Source organism: Lycium ferocissimum, chromosome 3 (assembly GCF_029784015.1).
Source record: "Lycium ferocissimum isolate CSIRO_LF1 chromosome 3, AGI_CSIRO_Lferr_CH_V1, whole genome shotgun sequence".
Taxonomy (NCBI): Eukaryota; Viridiplantae; Streptophyta; class Magnoliopsida; order Solanales; family Solanaceae; genus Lycium; species Lycium ferocissimum.
This window is the reverse complement of record NC_081344.1, coordinates 182,596-196,622: the sequence shown is the minus strand read 5'-3', so window position 1 is coordinate 196,622 and position 14,027 is coordinate 182,596. Positions and strand designations below refer to the sequence as shown.

The 14,027-nt window shown below is 34.9% G+C and overlaps 1 protein-coding gene across 1 annotated transcript; it reads left to right on the top strand.

Annotated features, from left to right (window-relative positions):
• Positions 1-5,961: 5,961 nt before the first annotated feature.
• LOC132049086 (triacylglycerol lipase SDP1-like) lies at positions 5,962-10,834 on the top strand. Its single transcript, XM_059439748.1, has 3 exons — positions 5,962-8,356; positions 9,199-9,342; positions 9,555-10,834. The coding sequence occupies exons 1-3, from the start codon at positions 6,926-6,928 to the stop codon at positions 10,551-10,553; spliced, it is 2,574 nt and encodes an 857-aa protein (XP_059295731.1). The 5' UTR covers positions 5,962-6,925; the 3' UTR covers positions 10,554-10,834.
• Positions 10,835-14,027: the final 3,193 nt, after the last annotated feature.

Sequence of the window (14,027 nt, the reverse complement as noted above, 5' to 3'; positions counted from 1 at the left end):
CCATCATATTGGCTTCAAACTTGAAATATTGAATTTGAAAAATAGATTTTAGAAGTTTTCAATTTTTCACTCACAAAGCTTCAACTTTATTTTCGGGTCCACTTACCCTTTTTCAACTTTAACGTCAAATACTATTTTTTCAAATCTCAATCAAATCATGTCCAAACACCTACCTAGAGTCACGAAAAAAATCTTTTACACAAAGGTAAGATGTTTGATCAAGACATGCGAGTTTAAATCACCCTAAAATAGTGATATGAAGTTTGCCTATTACAGTAAATTCATTATGATTCGACTCTTCTTTGAAGTTTGATGTATAGATAAAGCTTAGTGCACAAACTTTTCTTCAAAATTATCACAAAAGTTGAGGAGTATATTTTTAGAACTCTAATTGGATGTACATTAGAATATTACTCTACCAAATGTTAACGGAAGTATAGTCAGCACCCACTAATTTGGAGATATGACGAAATGAGGAACAAGAGAAACACTTTCCACATCGAAACAAAATCTCCCTAGCAAATGTCAATTAAATGACACACTTTTTGTTTACTTCTTCCAATTAGAGAGTTGGGTCGAATTTATTAACTGTTTGTACTAAACTATTTTCCTCTTTATCTAAAATTGAATATTCTATTTTCATTTTATATTTTTAACAAAGAGAAATCGAAATTGTTTGTATATATTAGAAACCGTTGTGGAATAGTAAGTTATAGTGTGAAAAGCGAAAATGATTTTTCTTGAAAGCTACTAAATCTTATTCAAAACGTTATTATAGAAGAGTTATTTTATGGTGAAATTTCTCAAATGACTACCTTATACCCAACTAGAAATTTTCCTACCATTTGTAGCTACCCTTTTAAATATTACCATTTGTAGCTACATTTGGCAAAAAATAACAGTTTTCGCTACGTATTTGTTGTAACAAATACATGAGAACAAGGTAAAAAAAAAAAAAAAAAAACATGATCCTTGATTTTATCCTTTAATGGTGGAGCTATTAAATTAGATATTAATATATATTTTTTTGATGTATTTTAGTGATTTTTTTTTTGATGTATTTCAGTGATTTTTTTTTTTTGCCATAATGTATTTCCGTGTCTTTTTTTTTTTTTTATGTATTTCAGTGATTTTTTTATTTATTTTACCGATTTTTTTTTTTTTGATGTATTTCAAAGGGCTTTTTTTTGATGTATTTCAAATACATTGTGTACATTCCAACTACTATGAAGCCAAATATATTCAAATTTTCGTGTATTTGAATGGATTTCAACATATACATTCGTATACAAGACCAAAAAATTCAAATACATGACAAATACATCCAAAAAATAATGTGTTTGACTATTAACAAAATACACTAAAAATACAAAGACAAATACATTCAAAAATAGTGTATTTGTGAGATGTAGATTTTTGAATGTATTTGTATTTGACTTTTAACAAATACACATGGCCAGATCTGAGACATTACCACCACCAAAAAACCCTAATGTCTCCAACACCACCAAAATTCTAATCTGAGACACCACCACCACCAAAAACCCAAATCTGAGACACCATCACCACCAAAAACCCTAATCTTTCCATCACCAACAAACCCTAATCTCTCCACCTCATTACGTCATCTTCTCCGCCACCATCTCAAAATCAATCCATCACCGCCGCCATCAACAACGCACACGGCCGGATCCGCAGAGTGAAAAGAGAGAGAGAGAGACGAAGCGAGCACAGAGGAGAGAGAGAGAGAGAGACGGGAGAGAGAGAGAGAGCACGGGAGAGACAGAGGAGAGAGAGGGCGGTGCGGCCATGGTGGCGCGCGGCCACGGTGGTGGTGCGGCCATGGCGGTGGTGGTTGAGAGAAGGGAAGAGAGATTTTTAAGATTTTTGAGAAATGAAAAATATGAAAATGAGTAGTGATTGAGAAAAAGAAAGATATATGTGTTTGGGTATGTATTTTTTTATATAGCTACCATTTGTAATTTAGAAAAATTAATTAGCTACTAAATATAATTAAATAAAAGGATAGTTAATATTAATAATTAGGTCTTAAAAGAAGCTACAATGAGTAAAAATTCCTTATTTGATGAGAAAATATGGAGTTGGGCTCCTAATTTTGATTCAATAGTTCAGCTTTCTTGATTAATAGTGGTTTATGTGCCTATATTGCTTCTTCTTTTTTTTTTTGCACGGATTGTCCTTCATTTGGGGTGGTCTTTAATTTGTGTGTTGGTGGTTTTTAAGCTTATTCTTCATTCCGTGATTTTATTTAGTCCTCTGTCCATGCAAATTTTGCCTTGCGAAGAATTTGCAAAGACAGAGGACAAAAATTAAAGACCACCCCTCAGCGAAGGACAATCCTGCAAATTGCCCCTATAATATTAGTGACTGCTTTGGGCCTAAAATCTCTCTCAGCTGCTCCAAGTGAACACCACCCCTTAATTAGATGGATCATGTCTACGATATATTTTGGGCTAAAAGATTGGATCATTCGTAGAAACTGCATTTTATTGCGCGGAACGCCCTTCAAAGACACTAGTCTTTAATTATTGTCCATCAAATTGTTGATATTTAATTTTTGTCCTTTTCCCGAAAATCCATGGGTTCCGGGTTCGAACTCCTTTCAGTAAAAAAAAAAATAAAAAAAAATCGCAAGGCAAAGTTTTGGATTCAAACTCTACCTTCTTAAGGGTGTGTTTGGTAAGAAGGAAGATGTTTTCTCGAAAGATAAGTTCATTTCTTAGTGTTTGGTAAGTAAGGAATTTTTTTTTTATCCTGAGAGCATTTATATATAATCTAGCAAAACACTATGGCGTGGAATGGGGTGGGAAGTGGGGTTTAGGGGTAGCCAGGGTGGGGAGTGGGATGGTCAAGGGATGGGGGTTGGGAGCATTGGGTGAACGGGAAAGAGACAATGAACTTGAAATGACACTTATGAAATTTATTTTCCTACTTTCAGGAAAATTATTTTTCTCATTTTGAAGAAACTTGTTTTCTTAGAGAAAATGTTTCCACTACATTTTGATCAACCAAAATACTGAAAAAATTGGAAAACATTATCTCGAAATTATTTTTCTCCTTGCCAAACAAACCCAAAGTTGGACTAATTCTAACTTGATAAAAGGTATTCGAATGTCCTTTTCTCTCAATACTTGAGTACTACTTATCACTTGTGTTTTACAAAGAGCTTAAAATAGTTAAAAAGGGAACACAAGATTAGTTTCAATCACAAGTGTTTCTTTCTCATTATCCTGCTCCACATTGAGTCTTAGGCCTCACGCACGCATGGACTACTTTTTAGCTTTCTAACTTTGAATGTTGGTATCGTGTCTCCTCGTTCCAAAGTCATCACTTGTAAATAGGAGAGTAGTCATTTCCTTAAACAAAATAATCCACGCCTGTAATGTTTTCTCTAGTGCACGTGTCTTATATCCACTTCATTGATTAGTAATGAACAAAAATACGACAATACGAATTCTTTTCCATTAGTCCGTTCTTTATTTTCATAATAAGTCAAGATTTATTAAGTTCGTATATATTTATTTAACTAATAATTTTTGAAGTAAATGAAACATATTATTATTTTATTTAGGGTTTATATTGAATTTTGTATCTAATATTGAAATTCTTTGGGAAAATTATCTGTTTATTCTTTTTGACTATTAAATTTGTTATTAGGCTTGAAAAGTGTATCAGGTAAGTTAGATTAAGAAAGAGAAATTATCATGTCTATGAAAAAAAAAAATCATATTACAAGAATATTTCAATTGATCATAACTCATGAGTACGTCCTTTAGTTAAATTCTTCCTAAACGTACATTTAGATATGAAAAAGTTTATTCATAATAGATTGAATTTTTTTGGGTGAAAAGCGCACTCAGGGGAGTTCGCATGACCGGATGCTCAGAAGGTCCGGAGGATTCATACAACTGGCTTCCACTTCTACCAACTCAGGTCACATCTGCCGACCTCGATCAGAGCGCCACAACATATACAAAGGTTGAAGTCACAGAGAGGTCACATCACCCGTACTTTAGGGTTTGAAAAGTCCAACTTTAACTTATATAAGGGTAGCTTAGGCTAGGAAGGAAGGGCATCTTGCTTACACTTTGTAACTCTATCTCTCTTTTCTCTCTAAGGAATATAGAAGAACATCCATTATTTCATATAGCTATATTCTTGAATCATTTCTTGCTTTTTACCTCGCATTGTGCTTTACCCGTGCTCACTACCCCTCCAACTGGACTCGCAAAAGAATTTGGGAAGGACACAAATGGCCGACCGGGTGAAACTAATCCCATCCGATGGCCCAAGTTTCCCCAACCCAATTTGTTGTCCGCCCAGCCCATTTACTACAAACCAAAAAAAAAAAAAAAGACCTTTTGTGGCGACTTTAGTTGCCACTAAAGATCAACTATGTATAGAAAATGTATTATACGTATAAAAAATGTATCATCGTTATATAAAATATGTATCCCTACCGTATATGTATAGAAAATGTATCATAGGTTTGTATCATTGTTGTATAATTTGTATATAATAAATGTATCATCAACGTATACTCACTAATCATACATATATTATACATTAGTATGTACATTATACATTGATTATACACTAATGATTCACAATACACTAATGATTCACATATTATACAAATTCCATACATAAGTATAGAAAATGTATTATTGTTGCATAATTTATGTATAAACTGTATCATTCTTGTGTAGAAAGTGTATCATACTTCTAGACAATGTATCATACATATACAGTATATTAACTGTATCATTCTTGTGTAGAAAGTGTATATATATAATGTATCATATATATATGGATATAAACCGTATCATTCTTGTATAGAAAGTATATATATAATTCCAAATATATGTATATAAACCATATAATTCTTGTATACAAAGTCTATACATACATATAAAAAATGTATAATACATATAATAAATGATACATATTCTATACAACATTGATTATATCCCAAAACATGTATAATATGTATATAATAAATGTATAATCAACATATACTTACAAATTATACACATATTATACATGTTTTGGGATATTTCTTGAAAGCCTAATCACTATATAAGTACACATACTATACATGTTTTGAAATGTTTTTCGAAGGCTTAATATGAATTTTGACCTTTAGTGGTGACTGTTTGATCTTTAGTTGCCACCAAAAAGTCTGATTTTTCTGTAGCAAGCCTTTAGTGGCGACTCTTTTTATAGTCGCCACAAAAGGCCTAATTTTTTTTTTGGGCTGCGGGTCTGGCTAGCGCGTGGGATTACTTTGGTTCGAAAGGCCAGTTCGCAGTATTAGGCCCATGGGCTAAACGTGGGATTACTTTGGGCCGAAAGGCCACTGTGTGTCCTTTCCTCAAAGAATTTTCAGGACTGGATACATCCCACTTGTCTTCAAATCCTGTAAAAACAAATCTTTAACTGATTTTCTGATTTAATATGTTTCCACCGGAAACACATGTGTCAATAGAAAATTAAAGACATAATAGAATAAAAGATAATTTTGATAGACAGCGCATCGCCCGTTTATGGGGGATTTGGGAAAAAATTATACACCAAGAAAGTGTGGTATAGGCAAGCAGACAACCTCCTTTGACATCGAATAAAAAAAAAAATTAAAATTACTAATTTATTTTAATTTTATTAAAACTAATATCAAACCGAACCATAAATATCCCTAATCACCACCCTGAACATAACTTCACCAACCTTCCTAATTTACCCCATATAATTACTTGCAAGCAACAACCTCTTATCTTAACGTAACAAACCTTTTTACCTTTACCCTTATCTCCTTTCTCCACAATCAACAAAACGTTTTCCACATTTAGAAAGGAGAAAAGGACAACTTCAAATATTACTGCTATAATAAGTTCAACAAAATTCACTGCTATAAAGGCTATATATTCAATCTTAGAAACAAAGAGTTGTTGAGTATTAATACAAGAAAAATTGAATTGAATCAAATTTAGTAATACTACTAATATATTCAATATTTTCGTGCCTATCCATACTTTCTTAGCTGATACATATCGACGTCAGTTTTAACCATATAATATCCATATCTTTATCTGAACCAAACTTCTGACTTTTTCTTTCTATTTTCGAATCCCAATGTTTCTATTAAATCCATCTCAGTGATATATTAAATTAATTGTTTTCACATCTTTTAGATTCATTAGTCCCTCTTTGTTTTTGTTTTCCATATATCCAAAACAAACATTACCCAATTCTTGTGTTCTTTCCTTTTTCTCAAGTTTGGTTTTTTTGGTTGATTTTTTAGAACCCCTTTTGATATTTATTTTGTGGGGTTGCATAAAGATTGAATCTTGGTGTAAAATATTGAATCTTGATTTTTGGGTGTATTAAGGATTTGATTGTCGGTTTTGTCCAGTTCTTGTCGGTGTTTGAGCTTAATTGCCACGATTACACAACAAAGGAAAAGCTTAAAGTGGAAAGATTGGAAATTTCATTCTTTAGACTTTCCTAAAAAGAGGTATTGTCTTTGATCTAGTAGTTCTATTCTTGCACATACCTGGCTTGTTTATTTCTGGTTCAATTTGATTCCTTGAATCTTGTGAATAGCCTTTGTTGTCCCTATTGTCAAAGTATCATCAATTTATTGTATTCCTTGATACTTAGAGCTAGTACAACCTTCGTTGTGCTAATCTTGTTCAATAGGTGTAATCTTTGAGGTAGTACAGCCTTTGTTGTGCCAATCTTGTTCAATTGGTATAATCTTAGAGCTAGTACAGCTTTTGTTGTGCTAATCTTGTTTAATTGGTATAAGCTTAGAGCCTTAGACTATTATTAGGATCTGTATATTGGTGCTCTTAACATTTTGCTAGAGCAACCTCTAGGATTATTAGTCCCTTTTTCCATTGAGATGGATATAAGTAATGAGGCTACTATTGACCTTTTCGCGATCGGACCCTCTACGATATTGGGTCGAACGATCGCCTTTAGAGTCTTGTTCTGCAAATCGATGTCGCAATTGAGGCATCACCTGTTTCATTTCTTGGTATATTACTTGTACAAGTTTAAGAATGGATTGTCATACTATGTGACAACTTTGATTTCGTGGTTGCACCCTCGCAACCCACAAGGGATATTGGCGTTAGTAACGCTTCTCGCCTTCTTGTTGAGGCGATATACCAATGTAAAAAGCAAGGCTGAGATGGCTTATAGGAGGAAGTTTTGGAGGAACATGATGAGATCTGCCTTGACTTATGAGGAATGGGCTCATGCTGCCAAGATGTTAGATAAAGAGACCCAGAAAATGAATGAGGCAGATCTTTATGACGAAGAATTAGTTCGAAATAAACTCAATGAGCTTCAACATCGTAGGCAAGAGGGTTCTTTAAGAGATATCATATTCTGTATGAGAGCTGACCTTGTTAGGAATCTCGGTAATATGTGCAATTCGGAACTTCACAAGGGAAGGCTTCATGTGCCTAGACTTATTAAGGAATATATCGATGAGGTTTCGACTCAGTTGAGGATGGTATGCGATTCTGATTCGGAGGAGCTTTTGTTGGAAGAGAAGCTTGCTTTCATGCATGAAACGAGACATGCCTTTGGTAGGACGGCTTTGCTTTTAAGCGGAGGTGCCTCGCTCGGAGCTTTCCACGTGGGTGTGGTGAAAACGCTTGTAGAACACAAGCTGCTGCCACGGATAATTGCTGGTTCGAGTGTCGGATCAATTATGTGCTCCATAGTTGCGACTCGATCTTGGCCTGAGCTCCAGAGTTTTTTCGAAGACTCCTGGCACTCCTTGCAATTTTTTGATCAGCTCGGTGGGATATTTACTATTTTCAGGAGGGTCATGACCCAGGGTGCTGTACATGAGATCAGACATCTGCAGGTGCTGTTACGCAATCTCACAAATAATCTTACTTTCCAAGAAGCCTATGACATGACTGGTAGAATTCTGGGGATTACTGTTTGCTCGCCTAGGAAACACGAACCTCCAAGATGTTTGAATTACTTGACTTCACCTCATGTTGTTATATGGAGTGCTGTGACTGCTTCTTGTGCGTTTCCTGGTCTCTTTGAAGCTCAAGAACTGATGGCAAAGAATAGAAGTGGAGATCTTGTTCCGTATCACCCGCCGTTTCATTTGGGACCTGATGCCACTTCTGGTGCATCTTCTCGTCGGTGGAGGGATGGTAGTTTGGAGGTTGATTTGCCAATGATGCAGCTGAAGGAGCTCTTCAATGTCAATCACTTCATTGTGAGCCAGGCGAATCCACATATTGCTCCACTGCTGAGGATCAAAGAGTTTGTAAGAGCTTATGGAGGCAACTTTGCTGCCAAGGTATGTTCATATGGACTTATATTTTACTCCTATTTGATAATGGTCTTGGTTTGTTTGCTTACATTTGATGTTGATGCTCGCTATTGATGCTTCCTCTAACTCTTGTACATGTATTTGTGTCGTTGTTACAAAAGTTTAGAGCACTTTAAAATGCTTTCGGATTGTTGTATCTTGAGGTAGTGTTCTAGTAGTCTATTCTGTAACTAGAGGTAGGGTTATATAGCTCAGGCCTAATTTTGGTAAGTCTTATTATGTTTATTTTTATGAGGAGTTAGACTTCAAGTATTTGCTGATAAGGAGCTAGTTTTATTCCCTTATTAAACTTCTTCGAGCATCTTCAATTGTTTGAACATTTGAATTAAGCTCTTAATTCAACCGAAGTCACTGAAGGGACTAACTTGAATAGTTGGAGTAATTATATGCTGAATAATTTTTATAGTCGTCACATGCACCGCCAAGTAGCAGTGTGAACATCTCTACGTGATTTTCTCCTTTATAGAGATAGAGTTCTTTTAAGTCATCAGTGATCAGTTTGCTAAGCAACAATCTTTCCGTTGGAAAATTCATGTAGCAGTTTGCAGCTCAAAATAATTTTGAAAATATAATCAAGCTATATTCATTTGTTGATGCTCTTTACTAGGTTGAGGTGCTAGAGTAACAGAATTAGTCCCTCAACCTATATAATAATCTTGTGTAGAATATAGGTCTGCCCAACCAAATTGCCTTTGTAACTAAGAATTGATAGTTCATAGCTTATTCCGCATGCTACTAGCTTTGTTATGTTTTTGTGGAGATAAAGATTTAAGCAGAGTTATTTTAACATCAAATCTTTGGCCATGCAGCTTGCTGAACTTACTGAAATGGAGGTGAAGCACAGATGCCATCAGGTGTTAGAACTAGGTTTTCCCTTGGGAGGAATAGCAAAGCTTTTTGCTCAAGATTGGGAGGGTGATGTAACTGTTGTAATGCCTGCCACTCTAGCTCAGGTATGTCCACTACGAGCAATTTCTCTTCTTGCAAATAAGAAACAAGTGATGTTTCAATGTCTGTAAATGTGAATACGAAACCCATTGAACTTACAGAGTAACTGGCAATTCAACTCGTGTTGTCGGGTCTTTTTTCAAAATAAGTTCTACTATAAAGAACTGCTGGCTGGGTTGATAACTGACCTTTTCTCCAATTATTGTTTATGATACAGTACTCGAAAATCATACAGAATCCATCTACTCTGGAGCTACAAAAGGCAGCAAATCAAGGAAGAAGGTGTACTTGGGAAAAACTCTCAGCCATAAAAGCAAACTGTGGCATTGAGCTTGCACTTGATGAATGCGTTGCTATTCTGAATCACATGCGTAGACTGAAAAGGAGTGCCGAGAGAGCGGCTGCTGCCTCCCATGGCTTGTCCAGTACTGTCAGATTTAATGCTTCCAGAAGAATACCTTCTTGGAATTGCATTGCACGGGAGAATTCAACAGGCTCCCTTGAAGACTTTCTTGCGGATGTTGCTGCATCACATCATCAAGGAGGCAGTGCGACCCGAAATTGGCGGACACACCGGACCCCGCATGAAGGCAGTGACAGCGAATCCGAAAATGTGGACCTTAATTCGTGGACAAGATCTGGTGGTCCTTTGATGAGGACAACATCTGCTGATAAGTTTATTGACTTTGTCCAGAACTTAGAAATTGGTTCGCGATTGAACAAAGGATTGACTATTGACCTCAACAATATTGTTCCTCAGATGGCAGGTAGCCGGGACCCATTCTCCCCGAGCCCAAGGGTAACGACACCAGATAGAAATTCAGACACCGAATTTGATCAAAGAGATTTCAGTGTTAGGGTTCCCGCGGATAGTTCAAGCATTACGGTAGGTGAAGGTGACCTTCTCCAGCCTGAAAGGACTAACAACGGCATTGTCTTCAACGTGGTAAGAAAAGGAGACTTGACCCCATCAAATAGAAGCCTCGATTCAGAAAATAATAGTTCTGTGCAGGACGCAACTGCTGAGTGTGTGCAACTTGAAAGTCCAGAAAAGGAGATGGATGTTAGCTCAGTATCTGAGGATGGTGAGCACGATGCTGGGGAAGGAAATAGTAGGGTAAATGAAGTTGATTCTTTTCACTCTGGTGAAAATCGTTCGACTGTGGATGATGGTAACGATAAGCAAGTTATTGACAAGCAAGTTGTTGATACCTGAGGAGCGAGATTCGTTTAGCTTTGATTATTCTGCACAGGACAGGACACTCAAATGCTTTTGTACTCGATGGAAGCTATTTTCAAATGGATTCTACAAAATTTTGCCTGGGAGTTTCAGAGCTAACACACTCAGAATTAGGGTTGTAAATACTGAAAGTGCTAAATCTGTAATAATTATTCAGTGTAGTCATCACTCTTAGATTAGTTCAAAGTGGCTCAGCGTTCAATGCAAATTCAGAACTTTGATAATTAATGTTATTTATGCAGATTTTATTTTTGCTCCTTTTATTTCTTCTTTTCCTGCATTTCCAAGTTACTCCGAGTAGTTGTATGAGCAGTTTTAGTTAATTTTGCTTTGGCAATATGCTATATAAGCTACCAAAATTGACTCTTAACAAGTTGAGAGATAACTACCTTCGGAGTTTGTATGGCCTAATGTATGTATTAAGACAAGGGTCAATATTAACATGATTCTACTGCTTTATGCACTCACTCTGAGCAGCTTTTGTTTCCTTTCTTCTTTTTCTTGTTTTTTATTTTGGTATTACAAGGTTATGCTAGGTTTTTTGCAGACATTTTAGCTGGATGTTGTGGCTGGGTCTTTGAGAAAATGCTGGCATTGTTGTGTATGTTCAACTAGACACAACACCTCTAAGATTTTAAGTTGCATGGATCAAATACTAAATTAAAGGAAAATTTGCCTTGTGCTTTCTTAGTTTTTGGTGTCCCAATTCACATTACACATCCAACAATAGGTTTTCTGGTTCAACAACAATGTTTTGGTACGAATTTTATATGTGTGAGAAAAACAAGTATAGTTAAGAGCTAAATATATACTTATTTCAAAACACAGTTATTTCATGGCTCAAAATTCACAACGTCTAAATTCTAAAACTATCATAACTCAGGGACGGAGCTACGCTTGCCAGAGGGGTGTCACTTTGCCGGAAAATTACATTATTTAGATAGGTGAAATTTTGGTTTTATAGGTATGTATACTAGTCAGGGGCGAATTTAGGCATAAAAAATGGATCACGTGAACACATGGTCACCCTACTAAACTCGGTATGTTATGTATATAATTCTTAAAATATATCTAATATTAACCGAAGGAACATGTGGTCAATCTAGACTGAGTGGAGCACTAGTTAAGTGCTGGGCTTAATCCCTTGAGGTTGTGGGATCAAACCCAACTAAATGCACTTCCTTTTATTTTTTTAATTTTATTTAAAATGGTGAACCCATCCTCTTAAAATCTTGGATTCGCCACTATACTAGTATTGACACATCTTAACACAAGTTGAAGCTTAGCGCAGCGGTTAAGGGGTTGCAAAAAGTCCCTAAGGTCACGTGTTCAAACTTGCGTTGCGATATATCTATATTTTTTTACACCCCTTAATATGATTCTTGGCTCCGCCACTATCATAGCTAGCTAGCCGACTGTGTCTCTGTATTCGAAAGAGTTCTTCCCTTAACTCGGAACCAACAACTGCATTTGAAAAGTTCTCTTAACTCAAAACTAACAACGTCTAAATTCTGAATTCGTCTTTCGAGTGACTGCTGACTCATTTTTTCTTTTTCTTTTGACAAAGCAGTTGCCTGGGTAGAGGCATTTGGAGGAGTTGCATGTGGAGTGTCTGCCATTGAGGTGCTTTCCATGAAGGAAATTAATACTACAAGCTAGAAAGACTTGGTGTGTGACAAGTCTTTTGAGCCCCGGTCAGGGGTTTTCCAGTTGTCATCTGTCTTTAAATATGCCTTAAAATCTGACACAACTCACAAGGCTCCACTTTGCTGACCATAATACGGTATACGGCTTGGTTGCTTATTTATCAAAAGGTACTCCATATAAGTTTGAGTAGGCGTTTGGCGAAGTTGGAATTGTGTTTGTCATAGTTTTTGCAAATAATCTCTAGTTGTTAAAATGTACTTTTTTTAAAAAAAAATAAATATGAAATATGCTTTATATCTCCCAAAATTTCTAAAGACTAACAAAATCACCCAAAATAAATTAATAAACATAATCAGTCATGAGAAATATATCAACTATACTCGAGATCAGCTTATGGAGCGCTTAAAACTGATGGTTTATTTCCATCAAAAGACTGCAACTGGGAGGCTTTACTTCAATACACCGAAAATATAACATCTATAAATATGACTTTGTTGTAAAATCCCCACCTTCTTCTTTAAGGGACATCTCTAAATACGGTAGTTGGGCAAAATTTACATTGGTTGTTGGCTAATATAAATGAAGGTCTTTTTTATATCAAAAAAAAAACAAAAATTGGGTAAAAATTGGAAACAGAAAAATAAAAGTAATGGTCCAAAAATAGAAAATGAAAAAAGTGAAAAATAAGGTTTTGATTGTTTTTCATATCAAATTGTATTTGAAATTTTTATGGCCAAACACTAATTTTTGAGAAAAGTGAATAATTCTCGTGGCCAAACGGGTTAGGGTCAATAATACAAGTGATTTTTTTTCTTGGGAATTTTTAGATCACACCTCAGAACACATTCTTCTTACGGCAATAAATTTATTTTCTCATTTTCCTAACCCGAAATAACTGAGGAAAGGCAGGATTCTCTTTTTAAGGGAACTTTCGGAAATAGATTCAGTGTAGCCGATGTGAGACCCGTAGCTCAAAGGGTCACTACAAGAAAAATTATATTTGGCAACAATTTTTTTTTTGTTGTCATAGATTGATTATTGTTGCAAAAAGTACTTTTGGCAATTAAAAAAAACTGTCTTTTAATCCATAATGTCAAAGAAGGAAAAAGGGAATAAAAAGGTACTCCGTTCAAAATAAGTTTCCACTTAGTCTTTTTACTGTCGTTCATTGGATTTCATAAAAGAAAAACTAATAAAATATTTTTTAAAATTAATTAAACAAAAATCAAAATTAGAAAGATAGACATAATATTGTAAATGATAGCGTTTTAATCCATAAGTAAAATTATCATATTCCTAAATGAAAATATAAAGTAATAAATTTTAAATTTTATAAATGTAAAGAAACAATAATCAGAGAACACACAGGAGAATAAAAATAAGTAAAATAATGTCAAAGAAGGAAAAAGGGTATAAAAACGTACTCCGTTCAAAATAAGTGTTAACTCACATAATCAAGGAATTAATTGTATTCTTCCAGATTTTCTCTATTTACTCAAGACAATAAATAAGCAAGAATTTTATTAATTAAAGGTAGTTTAGTCAAAACACCCATTTCTTTCTAGAAGCTAGTATTTTCTTAAGAGATATGAAAAAGGCTAAGTAAACAATAAATAGTCAGTATCATGACATATGTCCAAGTGGGATGAAAAAGAAGTTTGGTTAAACTGTACAATTTACTAAATTGTTGGTACAAACACGTGGCCATTCATCATTAATGAAATTGGCAAAATTTATAGTACAATCTATAAGACTTTTGGCACAATTTGTCGTAATGTCAAAAAAGGAAAAAGGGAATAAAAA